The sequence below is a fragment of the Vicia villosa genome, linkage group LG1 (assembly GCF_029867415.1).
Source record: "Vicia villosa cultivar HV-30 ecotype Madison, WI linkage group LG1, Vvil1.0, whole genome shotgun sequence".
Classification (NCBI taxonomy): domain Eukaryota; kingdom Viridiplantae; phylum Streptophyta; class Magnoliopsida; order Fabales; family Fabaceae; genus Vicia; species Vicia villosa.
Window position 1 is genome coordinate 27837583 of NC_081180.1, and position 21268 is coordinate 27858850.

The 21268-nt window shown below is 30.9% G+C and overlaps 1 protein-coding gene and 1 pseudogene across 1 annotated transcript; both read right to left on the bottom strand.

Moving 5' to 3' along the window:
• Positions 1 to 8091: 8091 nt before the first annotated feature.
• Positions 8092 to 15703, bottom strand: LOC131599787 (primary amine oxidase-like; annotated as a pseudogene).
• Positions 15704 to 19917: 4214 nt separating this feature from the next.
• Positions 19918 to 20982, bottom strand: LOC131599896 (uncharacterized). The gene is made up of 2 exons (XM_058872170.1): positions 20395 to 20982; positions 19918 to 20331 (listed from the first exon to the last, which is right to left on the bottom strand). Exons 1-2 carry the CDS (start codon positions 20980 to 20982, stop codon positions 19918 to 19920), a joined length of 1002 nt encoding a protein of 333 aa, XP_058728153.1.
• Between the last annotated feature and the right edge of the window lie 286 nt (positions 20983 to 21268).

The window sequence follows — 21268 nt, forward strand, 5'->3', positions numbered from 1 at the left end:
AATTTATAAAGGGATTAAAAATCAAAATCAACATCTATATTCAATATTTAGTATATATACATAATTGAATGAGTATTTCTTGAAAGAGACCATGTAGAGAACAAATCTAAAAAGAGAAATAGAAAAAAATTGAGATTGAACGCCATTTTTAAAGGTGTATTTATAATATGAGTGATGCTATTTGTAACGAAAATAAAATTCACGAAAGCATCACGAATAAACCATAACCTTTGTCGTGATGCTATTTAAAGGTGTCCACATATAATTTGTCGTGATGCTTTCGTGGGCAAATTGCTTCGCGACAAATATCATTATCCTTATAATATACATAGAATTTAATGAGAGGGTAAATGTACAGTAAAAAAATTGTAACATACTAAAAAAGTTTAAGTTAATAAATTTTGTTTGGAATAAGTTAAAATGCGGAAGATAGAAAGTTTTTATTCTCACAGTTGAAATCTTCAATTTAATTCTTATTGAACATAATAGCATTAAAAAAGTCAATAAAAAACGTTTAACAGTTACATTTAAATTTATTATTATTAAACATTTTTGTAGAATTTATTTTTATTAAACTTCTATGTAACTGTTAAATGCTATATATTCTAACGGTTAAATGTTAAATTCATTCTTATAAAATTTATGTAACAATTACATTAATTCTTTTATATTCTGAAAAAAAAAATATTTTTATTTTATAGCTATGGCTCAATATTATTATTATTTTTATTAATATTGTTATTATTATTATTATTATTATTTTCATTATATGTCAATTTAATAAATAATATAATAATATAATAGTATAAATAAATATTTGTGTTTTATTAATATTTAAAGTGACTACTAATTTATAAAATAGAAAAATTACTTTAAGAGTAAATAATATATATTGGAAATAAGAGTTACCACCAACATAAAATTTATTGGTGTTTTAGTGTAACATTGTTAACGTTACGACCTCTCATTTTCTATAAAAAATATGATAAATTAAATTGAGTATTATATATTATTAAAATTTAATTAAATTTAAAAATATTTATTTTTTAAAAAAATGTATAAAATTGGAGAGAAATTTAAAAAGTGGTTTACATAAATATAAATAAAATATATAATAAAGTAATGTTACTTTTATTAAAAATTAATTGTATTGTAATGAATAGTATAATACATATAATAGTATAAATAAATATTTGTGTTTTGTTAATATGTTTATTGTTAATATAAATAATAATATTTTATTTAAAGTGACTTCCAATTGATAAAATAGAAAAATTAATTTAAGAGTTAATAATATATATTGGTATATAATTAATTTGTGAGGAAGATATATTTTATTCATGTATTAAATTAAAAATGAGGTTTTATAAATAGGTAGAATTATGTGACGATGACACGTAAACACGGAGATATGTGAGGATGACACATAAGAAAAGATTAGGGTTTTTGTCTAGGGTTGTCATCATGACAACCTTACATTTATATTAAGTAGATTTGTTTTAAATGGTAAACATAGTAATATCTCCACTATTAAAATATTTTGTGATGAAATTTTTTACATGAATTTTTTAAAATATTTAAACATATTTTTAAAATGTAATTTGATATTTCAACTATTAATATTTTATTAATGTTTGATAACTTTAATATCTTAAAATATTAATAGTTTATATATTAAATAGTTGAAATATTAAATCGTTTATATATATTTAATTAAACGAAAACGCCGAATAAAATAAACGACATATCAACATAAAATACTAATATAATAAATACAAGCTGAATAATATATACAAGCCGAATAAAATAGTAATAGTATGCGAAAATGAACGTGAATGCCAAGAAATACAACCCAACTACAATAAAATCCAAGAAAAATAATCCGGAACCCCCTACTGAGTATGCCTAACCCTAACTCCCTGGGACCTCATCCGTCTCCTATATGCGGCCGCACCCGCCGCATCACCGACCATCCTCTCCACCACGGCGACTGCCTCTGGATCGTCCGGATCAATGATACCTCGCTCCAACGCGTCCCGCCCAAGCATCTCTATCCGTTGGCATATCAGCAGGAGATCAATGACATGGTCATCCTCGGTCTGCTGGTTCTCCAGGATCTCCTCGTATGCTGGCCTAGGAGCTCCGGGAGCGTCGGGTGTCATCAGAGGATGTGACACCCGATAGAACCATGTCACGTACCCCTCTACACAATGCCACTCCTGGGTGGCCTGCATGCGACGATACTCCTTCGGGACCAAATGATGCTCCCAATCCGCAAAGATGGCAGTGAGCTCCACTCGGGTAATTGTGCCGGGAGCATCCTCAAACGGTGACCTCGGTATCATCTGCACATGTCCAAATTACCGCATGCACCGCTCCGACAGATACCTCATCATAGTGTTGGCCCCGCGTGCCAACCAGCCAGAGTATAACGCGATGCGGTCAAATGGGACAACAGCAGTGTAGTCACTGAATGGCGTCCAACGAATGTCATCGTGAGATATGCGGTCGAGGTACCCGCGATATGGTCCCACTGCATTGTTCCTCCTTTGGAGAATGTATCGGGCGGCCCTAGGCATGGTGTCATCGTACGCAGGATCAATGGCGAAGCCGTGGATGCAGGGGAAGTAGAATATGATCTAGCCCTGAAAGACAAACAGGATAATATATTAAAAATAAATACGAACCCTAAATAAATGTGAAACAATTAAAATGAAACGTACCGTCAAGAGTGTGGCAGATCCAGTCAACTGCCTGGTCCTCCAGTTGGAGGCTTCATTCAGCTTCTGGTATAGGTATACCAGAATAGCTGACCCCCAGTTGCACTGGTGAATGATAGTCAAGTCCATGAAGTAGCGGAGGTAGGTCACGTCGACGTATGTTGCACTCTTGTCCACAAAGAGCGCAGTGCCTACCAAAAACATGAACCAGCACCGGAGAGCGCAGGCACGGTGATACTCTATAAATAGGTCGTTACCCTCCTCCTCGGAATCGGCCGCCGCCACCAAGTGGTGCTCATACAGCTCTCTCAAGGTGGAGAACCGGATATGATCCCCATGTCGTCCAGCACTCATAATCAGCCATATAAGGGTCCATACCCAGATAGATCCCCATCCACTCGATCGCATCGACCCTCTGGATCCGAGAATGGTTCAGCAGCATCCCCGTAATCGGCAAGTGGAGAAGACAATGCACATCATGCAAGGTGATCGTCAACTCCCTAACCGGTAAGTGGAAAGAAGACGTCTCCCTATGTCACCGCTCCACAAAAGCCCCCTGCATGTCGTGGCTGATGGTGGTATACCCGGTCATGCACAACCCACCTAGCCCAGAAGCAGTCACCGCATCATTAAACCATTGCACCTCTGGTTTAAAGAGAACAAAAATCTTCCGCGAGTGATTCACCATTTTTACCGTCTGCCTTTCCTATTATAATAAAAACAAAAACAAAAAACATTGTTAATTAGACTGTTAAGAAAATGTGGAATAAAAAGCTTAATAAAATACGGTTAAATAATAAAGTCGTATAAATTATAAAAAATACATCTCCCTCCCAGACACGTCGAGCGAAGTGCTCGTGGTAGGAAATCAGCACGAAAGTGTCCCTAGGCCCTCCCGGGTAGCCCTCCTCCTCCTCCCCGTGTGGAGGATCAGCATCAGGTATCTCCTCCTCTGTCTCCTGGTATCTCACCTTCTCCTCCTCCTATACCTCCTCCTGACGGGAAAAAGATACCCGAGTCAGCCGACTCCTTGATTCAGACAAGGAACCAGGCTCATCTGTCTAGACGGGTGCTCGTACTCTACCCCGTCCTCGCGTTGATGCGAGCTACGCCGCCCGCTCGCGTCTAGCCAACATTATCTGTGTCTCTCTCCCCTGTCTAATTCTAGCTGGGTTGTCTGCCATTTTTCTAAAACAATTGAAATTCATAAGCGAACAGGTAAGAAGGCTAAATAATCAAGAAAATAAAAAAAAAACTTTTTGGGTCAACTTCGAAAGTGCGCTTCCGAAAACACATGCGACTCCATTTTTGCAGAAAACCCATTTCTTCCCCTAAATGCTTCAAAATCAGATTTTTCCTATCTAAACAACCTAAGTGACTAATAGTAACTTAACCCTATATCATTATCCTAATTTCTAACAACCCTAATATGAATTTCAATGCTACAATTTAAGTTTGTGAGAACTTACAATTTTTAAGCTTTGAATGTAGCCTTTGAGTAGTCTTTGAAGGTTGTAGAGCAACTTTGTAGAGCAACTTTAGAGCAAGTTCGTGTAGTAGGAACCACAAATGGGAAGATTTTTGAAATTTTTTTAGTTTTAGGGTAAAATGGAATTGGGGGAGGTTGTTTTGTTTAAACAGCAGAACGCACATTATTTCGGAAATGCATTTCCGAAATGTTGTTTTCGGAAATGTATTTCCGAAATATTTTTTTTACGTAAAAAAAGGTGATTTCGGAAATGCATCTCCGAAATCAGTCTTTTTTTCAACTTCGGGAATGCATTTCCGAAGTATAGGGGCAATTACGGCATTTCAGCGAGGGTGACCAAGAAGAGAGGGGGGTCAATAAAGAAATTCTCTAAAGAAATTATCATAATTTAGGGGGCTACTACGGCCCATAGCCCATCTCCAATACAACATGGCTGAGGCCTGCTGCCGGTGGCTATAGCAAGGGTACAAATTCTTGGCTTTTTGTTTCTCTTAATTTCTCTCTCTTGGCTCTGTGCATTCGAACTATCTTAATTCCAACTGAATATCATGAAATTGATGGTAGGAATACAGGGAGTATAGCCTATATAAACTCATGAAATGTATGAGAAATGGGTCCTAATTTTGCCCTAGATTTGTGTTTACTAGTTTACTTCTTTGCAATTTTATTTTCGTTTTAGAGTTTTACTCAAGAATCCATTGGATCTGATTTTTTATTTCGAGGTTCCTTTCTTTAATTCCACGTTTATTTACTTTGCTTTGCTATTTCTATTTCTTATGATCGCGTATGCCATGTCTTTTTCTGTTTTACTATTAAGCATGTGTTACTAGTTTCCTAAAGACTAAGGGTCATGAGTATTGTCTCATGACAAACGTCAAGTGAGGCTCCTATATTTTCACTAAGAGAAAATATTCCAGACGGCATTCTACAATTCTATAATTCTTGCATGAGTCTAAGGATGTGTTTGGTTCGGGGTAGATAGATGGGAGGGAATCGGATGGGAGAGAATATTTCTAATTAAATGTGTTTGGTTCAAATTTTACGAGGGAAAGGGAGGAGAGCAAAACCCTTCCAAAACATAATTTTTGCTTCCCCCAAATCGGGGGGATTTGGAGGAGAGGGGAGGGAATCTAAACATTGATATTTTAAAACTTGTTATAATTACTATAATATCCTCAGTTTTATTTTAATATTTTAAAATTATTCTTTTTTTTTTGTATTACTGCTCTCTTCTGTGTGATTTTTCTCGATTGCTTCTATCAACTTATTATAATTATTCTCCACCTTCAAATTATTTTAAAATTTTTATCCTTAATATAAATCATAATCATTGTACTTTTTTGATTTTTTTTTATAACTCTTTTATGTTTATTTATATTTTTTTCCCTAATTTTGTTATTTATCCTATATATTTTCTTTTATATCAAACTTTAAATCTTTCATTTTAATTTTTTTATTTATTTTATTAAAAATTTTAAACCATTTATATTTAATAATAAATTATTTCAAATATTTGATGGGTTAAATAATTCATTACGATTTAAAAGTTGTTATGAACATATAGTTTAATTTATTTTTGAACATTTTATTCGAATTGAGTTAACTCAATTTTTTAACATAAGGTAGTAAATTATAACTTTTTAGTCACTCAATATTAGAAATTTTACAAACAAAAAATATGTAAAATTTTCACATTTGAATATCATATTGTATCACTTATATAAGATAATAAGGATAAAAATATAAATTATTAATAAAACCCCTCCACTCCCCTCCTGAACCAAACATATTTTTAATTAAAATCCCTCTCTTCCCCTCCTCTCGTTTGAACCAAACACCTATCTAATTAAAAAAATCCCCTCACATCCCCTTTACTCCTCTCCATTAAAATCCCCCCCCCCCCCTCATTTGAACCAAACAGACCCAAGAGTCTAGTTATTATTTAATCTTTTAGTATTTTAAGTTGTGCAAAATTAATTTTCGAACCTCAATTTATCGAACGACGTTTTTTTTAGGATTAAATATATTTTTGGTCTCTATAAAATATCAAATTTTGTTTTTGATCTTTATAAAAATAAATTACATATTTTGATCTTACAAAATTATTATGCACGTAGTTTTAGTCTCTATTATTAAACCAATGTCTATTTTTGAATAATTATCTTAAGAATATATTTAAAACGTTTTAAAAAGTTCATTGAAAAAAATAACTCAAGATTTGATTTTTAAGTTGAGATTTTCATTAATTTTTTAAATTAAACAAATTCATATTTTTTTTTGGAGCAAATAGAATAATTTTATTCCAAAAACAGATAAGTACAAAAGTCGATCCGAAGATCCAGACATCCAACAGACAAGGTGACAAATAGACTAACAACACCTAGTACTCATATTTAATTCTTCTTATTTTAAAAAATTCTAAAATTTTGTAAATAAATATTTCAAAGTATTCTAAACACGTACGAAATAATTTATTCAAAAATTTAAAAATTAAATGATAATTAAGTAATTTTTAAATTTTAAAAAAATAGTAGAAACTAAAATTGTTTGCATAATTTTTTTTTGAAGAACTAAAATATATTACTTTTTTAATATTGAGTAAAAATAAAAATTTGAGATATTTTTAAGGATAAAAACATATTTAATTTTTCTTATAAACATTGAACGACTGTTTAATCACACTAATTCATATGAATACCTTACTAAATTACTTTTAATATTTCTTTAAAATAATATAAGGTTCAAAAGAACACAAGTACGACAAAACATAAAAACATAGGCATCTCGTAGAGATGTATTAATAGGAATGGGCAAACTTTAAAGAAATAAATATAAAACAGCAATGCTATGCTTACACCATTTCCTACACCCAATACTTACACCGTATACACTGTTCACCGTATTTATACGGTGAACAGTGTTTTTAAATAAAATAATATTAAATGGTGAACAGTAACAATGAACAGTGTCGATGAACATTGTTTATGAATAGTATATGAACAGTGACTTTTAATAGAAAAACAAAGTTGGTTAATAAAGTCAAAAAAATTGGTTAATGAAATGATGAAGTTGGTTAATAAATATTCTGATGTTAAAAATATTTTTTAGTAAAACAAAGTTGGTTAATATAGTGTAAAAAGTTGGTTAATAAAGTTATGAAGTTGGTTAATAAACTGCCCAGATTTTAAATGATTTGAAGTTGGTTAATAAAATATAAAAAGTTGGTTAATGAAGTTATAAAGTTGGTTAATTACATAATTTTATTTTCATATTCTCTCAATCTTAAAAATAAAAAAATATTTTAAAAAAATAATAATATAATATTATTATTAAATTTCATTCACTGTATAAGTGAATAGTAAAATAGGTGTAGGTGTAAGGAAATGGTGTATGGATATCATTTCTCAATATAAAATTTTAGAGTATAATTCAACAAGATAAGAGAGAAGAAAATCTTAAAAGATTGCAATCCATTCCAAAGTAGGCAAGTTGTACATTGTCCCACATCCAACCAAATCGTGCTTGGCTTGCACAACCAACAGAAACCATTATCAAAGCCTAAACAGAACACTATAATTGCATACTAAATTATGTATTCACACTGTCCAGCATCAGCATCACATCTTTCTTTTCATTTTAATATTTGATTGGTGTAAATCACATCAAAGAATGTTTCTAAACAACGTTGAACTACCATTTGGTAGTAACATTTTAGCATAGTCCAAAAGCCACAATATATTTGATTGGTGTCCTATATACTTAGTAGATATTACCTCTAAAACAGAAAAATAAAATTCAGCTAGCAAATAAACCTCTCATTCATTCATTCATAAAAATAGTTGAAAACGAAACATTATTCTTCCACATGCAACAAACAAACAAACAAAACAACATTTATTCAAATGGCCACAAGGCCAATGCAAATCAATTGCAAACACAAAGCTGGATAGTTTTAATTGGAGCAGCCAGGCCATGCAACATCTCTTGGGGAAAGTGTTTTAAGAACTGGGTTCCTCTCAAAGAAATTAGTTGGTCTCAGTTCAAATGAAGTGCTCAATAGTGGCATTATTGGGAAATCTTCCTGTGCTGGAACATGATGAATTCCAACTACATGCCACATCACTATGTCCTTGTTCACAATCTCTCTATTCCTGCAATTTTAATTAAACAATTTAAATTAATTAGTATATTAATCAATTTTAACTAAGACCATTTAATTGTAAATTTTCAAGTAAAGAAAAATTCATACTGTTTAGTCCAAACAGCCAAAGTATCATCGCCACGACTATGATCAACATAAAGTCCACCTGCCCATTTCTCAGTTTTATTATACGGTGTCACCCAAACATTATAGTTCGTAAATGCACCACGTATTTGTGGATAATCATCTTCTGTTAACAATGGATGAGCTGGAATTGCTGGAATCAAACGATAACCGACTTCGTTTCCAACAGCAGTTTTAATGTTTGGATTAACCACAACAAGTTCAGCTGGTGCAAGTCCAATTGTGATTTTTGCATCTGATTCAGTCTTAGCGGTTTCAGTCTCAGTAGTCCAATAACTCTTTCTCTTTGAACTTCCATCTGTTATTCTTACAGTCTTCAAACTTGTTTTCTCAAATGAGTTGTGTGTACCATCAATATCTAAATCAAGATAGTAAATATAGAAATGGTCATGATGAATCCCAATGCTGTTTGCAGAAACCAGTTTACCATGTAAATCTTCCTTAATCATATCTCATCCTTGTGCTTAATATTTGTTCCCTTAATTTCAAGTATACCCGATAGTGCTATCTGTATACATAACATAGAAAAATTAATTAATCAGAATAGCTTTAGTGAAATAACATGCATGGGAAGTGGGGTAAGATAACATTTACACATGTTTCTCATATTACCCATTATATAATGTTTAAAACGAATTATATATGTGCTTTTCAAAACATTTTACAAACTTACAGCAGGCTTGACGATGGAACCACTTGTTTTGAACTCCCAATCCAAAACATTATCATAGTTACCCACGGTGACTACTGTTCTTACGATCAAGTTCACTTCTGTTCTAGATTCTTTTATCTGTAAAATAATATATAGATAACATGTTATTAATAGATTATTAAATAATTAATTAAATTAGTTGATTGTATTGAAGATTCTTACGGATTCATTAGGAATTCCAGATTCAGTGTGACGCCACATGATATTTCCATATTGTTCAAAAACACATATTGCATTCTTCAAGAGGATTGGGGTACCATCAGCTGAGTGAATGTCCGCAGGGCCGGCCCCGGACCAGGGCAACCAGGCCCTCAGTCCAGGACCTCAAAAAAACATGGGGCCTCTAAAATTTAGATTGTGGGCTTTAGTAATTTGATTATATATATATATATATATATATATATATATATATATATATATATATATATATATATATATATATATATATATATATTGCGTATTGTCCTAGCGGAAACAGTGTAGCTATCCAATTTGCAGGTTACAGGATTGATACTTGTCTAATGCAATTATTATTTTTAATTTTTATTACAAAAGCTAATTAACAAAATGAAGATATTAAGCCAACGAGAAGTAAACCCTTGCCATATGGAAATTCAAAGCACAACCCACCCACTCGGCCACTCATTTTAGTTAAATTTATATATCTTCTATTATCTATTATCTATCAAATACTAATCCATTGACCAAACTATCAATAATGCCCTTTTCTCAAAAAAAAATTATACTATGAAAAGGACATTTTAGTAACTAACAAATTAACACTATAACTTTTCTCCTTTCTAATAACTATTTGACACTTGGCAATTAAAATCCTTTCTCCCACTTCTTTAATTGAAAATCACTTTAATTTTCAGTTTTTCTTCTTTCAATTCAACCATATGCTGCTGTCATTGAAATGTGCACCCCCCTCTCTCTCTCGGTCCTATTTCTCTCTCTGTTCTTCCTATTTTTCTTCTTCTTCGATTTAACTACTTTATAAACAACTGAACATTTCTAAATATATAACAAACTCCAATAATGCATGTTTTTAAGATGTAGTCGTATAGGTTCTTAACAACTCCAACTTTATCATTTGAAATTCAATTAAAATACTATTTTTTTATTAATATTTCACATATTATACTTTTTCTAATTGATAAGTATTTAAAATGATGATTGATTATATATTTAGAAATGTTCAATTGTTTATAATAGTTTTAATAAACTATTAATTGATATGCATTATACAAATTTTTTCATTTTATATTTATAGGTGTTTTTAAATAAATTATGCACGGATTAAAATTAATCGACCAAACAGACTAAATTGTCCTTTCACTTAAAAATTATTTATAAATAAAAGAGGATAATTATGTAGCTAACAATATAACATTAAATTTTTTTTTTACTTTTCATTAACCAAAAGTCAATTGTATCTCATTGGTCCAATTTAATTTTTTCCTCTTTCCCTCCGTAACATCCTTGGATATTTCTCATCACTTTCCACAATTTTCTCTTTGTGTTATTCTCTTTCAAATTTTGCATTTATATCTAAAATTTTATATTTGTATTGGTTAGATTTCATTTTTTTCCAACTCACATGTTCTTATATGTTATTAGGCTGTATTTTACGGGTCATTATCAACAAAATACATATTTTATTTATTTTTTTAAATGTTAAAATTATTTTTATTCTCTTTCCGTCTCATGGGTCAATTTTTTCTTTATATAACTATTTAATATTAAGTAATTTATTTCAAATTTATTTGTATTTAATAATTTTATACCATATCAATTGCATGATAGTATTTAATAACATTAAAAATGTATTTATCTCACGGGTCACTAACAAGTAAATATTTATTTTACTTTAATAAATTATTATTTTAATTTAAGAGACAAAATCTTTATTTTTAAATATTAATTTTTCTCCATCTAACAATTATATTTTTTTTCCTTCTTTGATTATTTATTATAATTAAATCTATACGATTACTGCTCATTTTAAAAAAAGATAAATCATTTCAAATTTTCCATTTGTATTTGGTACTATCTAAATATTATGACATTAAGACTCATTCATGTGTTATCACATTAACAAATATTTTATTGTTATTTTTTATTTCATGATTAATATTTGAAGATTCTAAATTACTAAATATATTTTTTAGTTATTTACACAATATTATAATTAAATTACTCGTGCGGGAGCACGTCTCTTACTAGTTAATGTTACTACAATACAATTCCAAGTGCAAAATAATTAATGGTGTAACTATCCACTAACACCATTCTTTTAAATTCACTTTTTAACACCAATTCTATCATAAAAATTTATAAAAAAAAAAATCATTTTTTTAATATAATTTTTAATATTATTTACATTTTAAATGAAATATCTTTTTTTTAATTCTTTGCACTCTATTTTTTAGAGATTAATTTTTAAAATTAGAACTGAACTTCTAAATTGTATAAGACGTTAATGTCCTTAAAGTAAAATTTAAATAATTTTTGTTTTCATAATTGAACATTTAAAAATTTATTACATGACCAAAATTCAAGACTAATTGTTTAATTTTTTATTAGAGCTCTATTTTTTGTTTTCATGATTAAACATTTAAAAACTTATTATATGATCAAAATTCAGGATTTATTTTTAATTTTTTATCAAGGGCCATTTTTATTACTAGCCCAGGATCTCTAAATAGTCAGGACCGGCCCTTAATTTGATTATCTATAGTTTTATATATATATATATATATATATATATATATATATATATATATATATATATATATATATATATATATATATTGTTCGCTGTTAGTAAAATATTGCGTATTGTCCTAGCGGAAACAGTGTAGCTATCCAATTTGCAGGTTACAGGATGGATACTTGTCTAATGCAAGTATTATTTTTAATTTTTATAAATGAAGATATTAAGCCAACGAGAAGTAAACCCTTGCCATATGGAAATTCAAAGCACAACCCACCCACTCGGCCACTGATTTTAATTAGACTTATATATCTATTATCTATCTATCTATTATCTATCAAATATTAATCCATTGACCAAACTATCAATAATGCCCTTTTCTCAAAAAAAAATTATACTATAAAAAGGACATTTTAGTAACTAACAAATTAACACTATAACTTTTCTCCTTTCCAATAACTATTTGACACTTGGCAATTAAAATCATTTCTCCCACTTCTTTATTGACATTTGTTTTCATTTCATTGGCTTATTTATTTGAAAATCACTTTAATTTTCAGTTTTTCTTCTTTCAATTCAACCATATGCTACTGTCATTGAAATGTGCACCCCCCTCTCTCTCTCTCGGTCCTATTTCTCTCTCTGTTCTTCCTATTTTTCTTCTTCTTTGATTTAACTACTTTATAAACAACTGAACATTTCTAAATATATAACAAACTCCAATAATGCATGTTTTTAAGATGTAGTCGTATAGGTTTTTAACAACTCCAACTTTATCATTTGAAATTCAATTAAAATACTATTTTTTATTAATATTTCACATATTATACTTTTTCTAATTGATAAGTATTTAAAATGATGATTGATTATATATTTAGAAATGTTCAATTGTTTATAATAGTTTTAATAAACTATTAATTGATATGCATTATACAAAAAATTTCATTTTATATTTATAGGTGTTTTTAAATAAATTATGCACGGATTAAAATTAATCGACCAAACGGACTAAATTGTCCTTTCACTTAAAAATTATTTATAAATAAAAGAGGATAATTATGTAGCTAACAATATAACATTAAATTTTTTTTTTACTTTTCATTAACCAAAAGTCAATTGTTTGTCTCTCATTGGTCCAATTTAATTTTTTCCTCTTTCCCACCGTAACATCCTTGGATATTTCTCATCACTTTCCACAATTTTCTCTTTGTGTTATTCTCTTTCAAATTTTGCATTTATATCTAAAATTTTATATTTGTATTGGTTAGATTTCATTTTTTTCCAACTCACATGTTCTTATATGTTATTAGGCTGTATTTTACGGGTCATTATCAACAAAATACATATTTTATTTATTTTTTTAAATGTTAAAATTATTTTTATTCTCTTTCCGTCTCATGGGTCAATTTTTTCTTTATATAACTATTTAATATTAAGTAATTTATTTCAAATTTATTTGTATTTAATAATTTTATACCATATCAATTGCATGATAGTATTTAATAACATTAAAAACGTATTTATCTCACGGGTCACTAACAAGTAAATATTTATTTTACTTTAATCAATCATTATTTTAATTTAAGAGACAAAATCTTTATTTTTAAATATTAATTTTTTCTCCATCTAACAATTATATTTTTTTCTTCTTTGATTATTTAATATAATTAAATCTATACGATTACTGCTCATTTTAAAAAAAGATAAATCATTTCAAATTTTACATTTGTATTTGATATTATCTAAATATTATGACATTAAGACTCATTCATGTGTTATCACATTAACAAATATTTTATTGTTATTTTTTATTTCATGATTAATATTTGAAGATTCTAAATTACTAAATATATTTTTTAATTATTTACACAATATTATAATTAAATTACCCGTGCGGGAGCACGTGTCTCTTACTAGTTAATGTTACTACAATACAATTCCAAGTGCAAAATAATTAATGGTGTAACTATCCACTAACACCATTCTTTTAAATTCACTTTTTAACACCAATTCTATCATAAAAATTTATAAAAAAAAATCATTTTTTAATATAATTTTTAATATTATTTACATTTTAAATGAAATATCTTTTTTTTAATTCTTTGCACTCTATTTTTTAGAGATTAATTTTTAAAATTAGAACTGAGCTTCTAAATTGTATAAGACGGTCATGTCTTTAAAGTAAAATTTAAATAATTTTTGTTTTCATAATTGAACATTTAAAAATTTATTATATGACCAAAATTTAAGATTAATTGTTTAATTTTTTATTAGAGGTCTATTTTTTTTTTCATGATTAAACATTTAAAAACTTATTATATGATCAAAATTCAGGATTTATTTTTAATTTTTTATCAAGGGCCATTTTTATTATTAGTCCAGGACCTCTAAATAGTCAGGACCGGTCCTGAATGTACGTATCAATGAGCTGAGCATGTGGTGGACAATCGCGGTTGGGTATTAAAGACACAGTTGACAGACCAAATCCAAACTCTCCAGAATCAAAGAAGGTCTTAAAGTAAAACTCTTCAGTAGGGTTTTGATAAGGTACAAAAAGTTCAGAAATGTAGCCTTTGTATAGAACACGACGAGACTTATGCTTTTCTAGATCGTAAATAGAAGCAAGTGATATAACAATTCCAGCTCGTACATCAAATCCTATATGAAACTTCCAGTTTGCCCAGCTGTACAAACACACGTATAGCAATGGTCAATGTTAGTATTTTCTTTTTTGGTTTGTTTATACGGCTTATTGTTGGGATTTAAGAACATGGAGAGTTCATTCGAAACTATTTAAGTAGTATAATTTCATGTTTTAATCACTACATTGTTTACAACCAGTAATTACAAGTTTAGATTTCAATAAACAAATTTAATTTAATTCAAAGATATTTTTGTCTAGCCTAAAATGACACTAACTATTATAGATCTACAAATAGATTAGTTAAGTTGGTAAGTAATTTGAAGTGGATTTTGTATAACAATTCAAAGAATAAGTAGATGTAAGAAAATACAATGTGACCAAATAATTGATAAGGTTATTAGATTATTAATTTTTATTATTATTATTATTATTATTATTATTATTATTATTATTATTATTATTATTATTATTATTGTTATTATTATTATTATTATTATTATTATAATAATGAAAATCTTGGATCTACCTAATCTATTAATACTTTACTTTGACTTATAAAATTTTGTTTTAAAATTAATAACTTTATTATAGAATAAACTGTATTTTTTTTAAGAAAAAAAGGGTTGTATATTTTAGATACTTTTTATATTATTATGTTTATTGATAATTTTAAATATTTCTAAATAATTAATTAAAAAAATTTTAAAAATATAAAAGATGGTAAAAAAACCAAACAAATTATTAAGTGTTAATTATTAGAATATTATTAATAATTTTTAAAAATACAACTATTATTGTGCAATATTGTTAGTAGTATTATATATAAACAACCAAATATGATTTTAATTTTTTCAATTTCTTATGGAAAAACTTCTAAATTTATATTAAATAAAAATCACATTAACCAAAATAGAACTGACATATCCTCTTTGTTTTATTTCCTTTTTTCTTTTCATTTTCAAAGGGGTCCTTTTTTTTTTCTTCTTCCAAGGGACCGTATCCTAAAGAATAAAATCTTTGTACTTGCCAATTAAGGAAAGGAAACAAAGCAACACACCCAAAAAAGGAAATATAATAAAACAAGAATTTTTACCTAACACTGTGGCCATTGATATGAAAGCCTGGACCTTGTGGTTGTCATCCTCTTCAAATCAATCACATTCCAAACAGCCCCTTATCATACCTCTTCGCCCCTAAACTTCTTATAACTTGGGCAACACATTCCATCGCCGAAGTCTAATTTCTGAAACATCACGACTGCAATCCTCTTTGCAACTTGCAACTAAACCTCTTCCGAGACACAAGGCTACTTAACTGACAACTTCGCAGTCCACCAGCAGAGCTGATACATTGCAACTTTCTAATTTCCCTCTCCCACAAATAATCATCAATTACATCTAATCATCCTCCTTCAAGATGCTCTAACTTAATTACCAGTCAAGCCTAAATTCCAAGTCACCTTTGATTCGGGAAACAACAACTCCAACAACGCTTGCACTGTTGCCAACAACAGCCTATTGAACCAATCATCTTACAACCGAGAAGTGAAACTTCTCCCCCACTTGTTTCAATCCAACACCTGCAACAAAACAAACAAGTACCGACAGTGATTCACTCACATGTCGCGTACCAAGGGATAAAATGCCGACAGTATACAACTGTCGCGCAACTCAACTGACTCGACATGGCCGGACGGACCGACCCCGCAGAAATTAATAATTAAATCAGAGTAACATGCACAAGGGCGTCACAATTCATAATAAATTAAATATCATATGTCATAAGTCATGCATTCACTGAAGAAAACATCTTAACATAACTCATAAATCAATAACTCATGTTTACACAGCGGAATAAATCATCAACTAGCATTACATCATTAATGCTTTCAATCTTTAAAATAAAGTAAACAAAACAGAGTTAATGCCATAATTTAAAAACAACGTTCCCCAGTGTTACATCTATCAGAGCATGACCCGACACTAACTGACACATTGACTCATGAGCTAATCCTCACCGAGTCGAAGTCGCTATCCTCAATCTGAAAAATATAGTGTAAGGGTGAGTCTCATTCACAATTAACAAATATTATTGCATTACAAATAACAATACATCAATAGTTACATTGTTCACCCAATTCATCTATATTCAGATAATCTATCATCCACACAATCACATAACACCAAAACATAACAATGGAATACATTCAGTCATGTTATCAAATTCATGCATATGAATGCAACTGACTCCATGCATGTGGTACCAAACATCACCAGTGGAAATCATCCACCGACCGATCTATCATCATCCAGATACGGCTCTGCCAGCACAAATTCCACACAATGGGAATTATGCCCTTCACTAAGTCCTCTCATCATTAGGATTCAGCCATCATCAATGTTTATATCGTATCCACAGAGACTGAGTCAATAGTACTGTCGTTCTATAGTCAAATTATGATGAGTAGTAAAAAAGTATTGGTTTTGATTGTTTAATCCAAAAGTGCATATAAGAGAATAGGAATTAAATGACTAAAAGCTTAAAGAATGAGTAACAATGATGATGAATATGTTGAGTTCTAGGGTTCATCAACCTATTCGTATGCAATAATCAATTAATCCACAAGTGAACCATTATATAAGTTATTATCTTCATTCATCCTCAAAATAGATATTATGTCTAAGATCAATTTAGAACCACCTCTATCGGTATGATATTCGATCTCTTAGAATAACTATAAAGATAAAGGGAATTAAACCACGAGGATTTATGAAAACTTCTTCAAAATCTCATCTCTGAGGATTAATCAACAAGTTAATATAAGAACCTAGGGCAAAAGTATGAACCCTATCTCTCGATTGATAGTTCAACGATGATATAAAATAAAATCAAGGTTCTTTATTGATAATAAAACTTAAACAATTGTTCACAGGAATTAATCACAGTAATTGCATCTTCATAGGTTAACTACTACCTTAAACTCAACACAATGGGGTTTAGCTCTCCATAGACATGAAGAACACACAAAACTTCATAGAGGAATTCATCTTCATCAAGGGAATGTCTTCAATTGATGTTGAATTCCCTGTCGGATGTTGTTTTCTGCTCTGGAATAGGAATGCTCTCTGAATTTCGCTCACCAAAAGTTATTTTTCTTATGAGGATTAGGGCTTCTATTTATAACAATTTCTCTTTTTACGAAGAAGCCGCGACACGTCACGGATTGGCGAGGCGCGAAATGAAGTCAGAAGGTTTGGCGCGTCTCGCCCATTATTGCTGCGGCTCGGCCTTTGCTTCATCCCACTTCTTTGTGATTTCTCTTCTCCAGAGTCCTTACGCCTTCGTGTTTCTTCGTCCTTACTTTTCAAACTTAATACCTGCACAAATAACACCCAAAGTGATACAATTTGCTCTACAATTAGCATCGAACCTCTAGAGTTCAATTCTAACCATAAAATCCTTAAAAATCATAAGATATGTTCAACTTCAGATCAAAAGGTAGTTGTTTTAACACATGAAATTACTACTAATTCACTCCTAACAAACTCTCCCCAACTTAGAGTTTTGTTTGTCCCTAAACAAAATTACTTACCTCAGTGATTACAACAATACATACCAACAATCATGCAACAAGTTTTTCAAAAAGTTTTTCATATAGCCCAATTCAGTAATAAATTCAGATACTCTTCATCTCCCTGCAAACTCAGAACATGCACATGAAACAGATTTTGAAAGAAAATTACCTCCAGAAGTTCAAAACACTACACAACCGTAGTTGAATCAGCATTAATCACTCTCATCAAAAGGTATGATGAATAAAAGAGGGGTTAAACACTCATCCAAATAATTAAATCAACAAGTATTCATATCATACGTTCACCATATTGTTAACATTAAGTCCTGTGGAATCTGAGAATTGGAAGGTCTTTATAGGGTTGTAATGTGGTTTAAATTCAAAGAAAAGAAGATATTCAAGGGTTGTTCCTATTCTAGGGAAGCATCCGAATCACAACTCATTCCTTTTTCTCTATACCCTTAGCTTTCTCACTCGTTCATCTTTTTATTTGTAGCTCTATGTTTCTTTTATTTTCAACAACTTTGGTTCAACGTTGTCTTTCTTTTGTTCTTTTTTTTCTTTATTCTCAAGCTACGAATTTCTTTTGTTCTTTGCAAACCACCACCTGTACTTACTCTTCTTTTGATTATGAATCTCCCCAACTTGGAAATCAACCTGTATCTAGATTCTATGGATGCTCCCCTACTTTCTATAAAGGTAAAAGAGAAAACACATCACCAAATTTTATGGTTGGTGGTCCAAAACAACACTTTTTATTGAGATCAAGGACTCACCAGGTGCTTTTCTCGGTGCATTTTATGATCTTTATCTTGATCTCAGTCTCAAAGAATGGTTAGCAAAGGACCAGACTCTCACACAAAAAGAATAAGTTTTAAGATGGAATAGGCTCAAAGAAACTCTCAGATTCAAACAAGTGCCTAAGTCATTTTCACAGATTTCCACAAAACGATGCGACAACTGGTTTAGCAAAATACAAACATGTCAAAGTAATCGATGGTCTCCTGCATATAGTAAACAATGGAAAGCTTTCCTCACAATGGTTAAGGCTAAGCCGATCCAACAAAAATTGTGTACCATAAAGAACTTCTATTAGTATTTACTAACAACCTAAGTTTCATGCACACACTAAGAGTCAGAGTTCGAAAATTCATATCTGCCTTGTCACTTTTATTGAAAAAGAAAGGGAAAAATTAATTTTTCACAAATTTCCACTCACTACCACTTTCATGCATGCTGCTCCGTTGTTGGCATTCTCATTGTTTCACTCGAGCTTTTCATTATGCTGTAGAAATTACTCGTTCTAAACTGGGGATAAATAACAAAATAAAAGCAAAACTGATAAGAAATTGTAAAACTGAAATTACTGACACAAAAATTAAAGCTTGAACAAAAAATTTATCATCACGACAGTTATCATAAACATAACAGCTCACTATCCCCCTCTGGTTGCTCCTGAGTCTCATTTGGTTGAGCTGGTGCATCCCCCCCAAAGGAAAAGGGTTGGGCTCCGGCTAACCGCAATAAGAAAAACAACTGATGATAGGTTTTCATTAAGGGCGAAAGTTCTGCCAACGATTCGCAGCGCGGTACGGAGTCCCGCGGCGTGCCCTTAGTGTTTTATTCGGCCTTCTGTCTCTGCTCAATCAAACTGGTCTGATGATATATGAAACTAAACGAAATAAAGAGGACGAGAAAACAATAAAAACTTACTGCGTTGGGTTGCCTCCCAACAAGTGCTTTGTTTAACGTCGTTTGAGCTCGACGGTCAACGCTTTCAAGGACTTAAAAATGGTGCATGTTGCTCCACTCCCCCGAAGTAATCTTTCAACCGTTTTCCATTAATGGTCCAACTCTCATTTGTCTTAGGACTCTCTACCATAATGGCTCCATAATTGCATACCTCTTTTACCACAAATGGTCCCGACCATTTTGACTTCCCTTTACCCGGAAATAACTTGGGTCTTGATTTGCACAAGAGCACCATTTTTCCAACTTGAAATTCTTTGTGGTTGATGTTTCTATCATGAGATGCTTTCATTTTGTCTTTATGAACTTGATTTTCGGCATCTTTGAGTTCTCCTTCGGTGGCATCGATTAGGAAAATACCCTTCTTGTTCTTAGGATGCTTCTTGGCTTCGAAAAGATTAAACTTTACCTCTTCATCTTGCACCCTTACTTTCATGAGCCCCTCATCAATATCAATCATCATTCGGGCGGTCTTCATGAATGGTCTTCCAAGAATTAATGGTACCTCACAATCTTCCTCCATGTCAACTACCATAAAATCCACCGGGAAAAAGAATTTGTCCACTTTTACTAGGATATCTTGAGCCATTCCATACGGTGAAGTGATAGACTTATCGGCTAGTTGCAATGTCATCCTAGTAGGCTTCATTACAATATTCCCCAATCTCTTGACAATGGATAAAGGGATTAAATTGATGCTAGACCCTAGATCAATCAAACCATTACCAGTGTAATTACTTCCAATAGTTAATGGCAAGGTGACTCGTCCCGGATCGGATTCCTTTCTTGGAGTATTCCTTTGGATCATGGCACTACAATGGGCATCGAGCAACACTGTCTCTTTGTCCGTGTACCTCTTTTTCTTTGTGAGCATGTTCTTCATGAATTTAGCATACTTGGGCATTTGCTCCAACGCTTCGGCAAATGGAATATTTACATGAAGTTGTTTAAATATGTCCATAAACCTTGCATGTTGCCTAACATTATCCTTCTTTAACGGAGCGTGGGGATATGGTAGATGTTGACTTGGGGTTACAGTATCTGATATTTTTTTCTTAACACTTTTCCTTTTCTCATCATTCCTTTTCCCCATCCTCTCACTTTCTTGGTCGCATCTGGTTCTCTTTCTTTTTCAATAATTTCATCCTCTTTATCGTCCTTTCCTTCAAACTCATCCTCAGCTTCATCCTCACACCCATCTTTTTCACTTCTTATAGAAGTAGCATTGCAAGTTTCTACACAAGTCGTAGGGTTTTGAAAAGTTGAGACTTGATTTACGTTTTGCTCGGTTAAGAATTTGGTAAGTTGAACATCTTGAGTTTCCCGGTTTTGTTGAATGGCTAAAGAGAATTGCATGAATTGATTCATGGTTTCCTCTA

Coding starts and splice junctions, on each gene's coding strand:
- LOC131599896 (XM_058872170.1), bottom strand. CDS start 20,982: ATGGGGAAAAGGAATGATGAGAAAAGGAAAAGTGTTAAGAAAAAAATA. Junction 20,332..20,394: donor ACATGGAGGAAGATTGTGAG/GTACCATTAATT, acceptor GATATTGATGAG/GGGCTCATGAAAGTAAGGGT.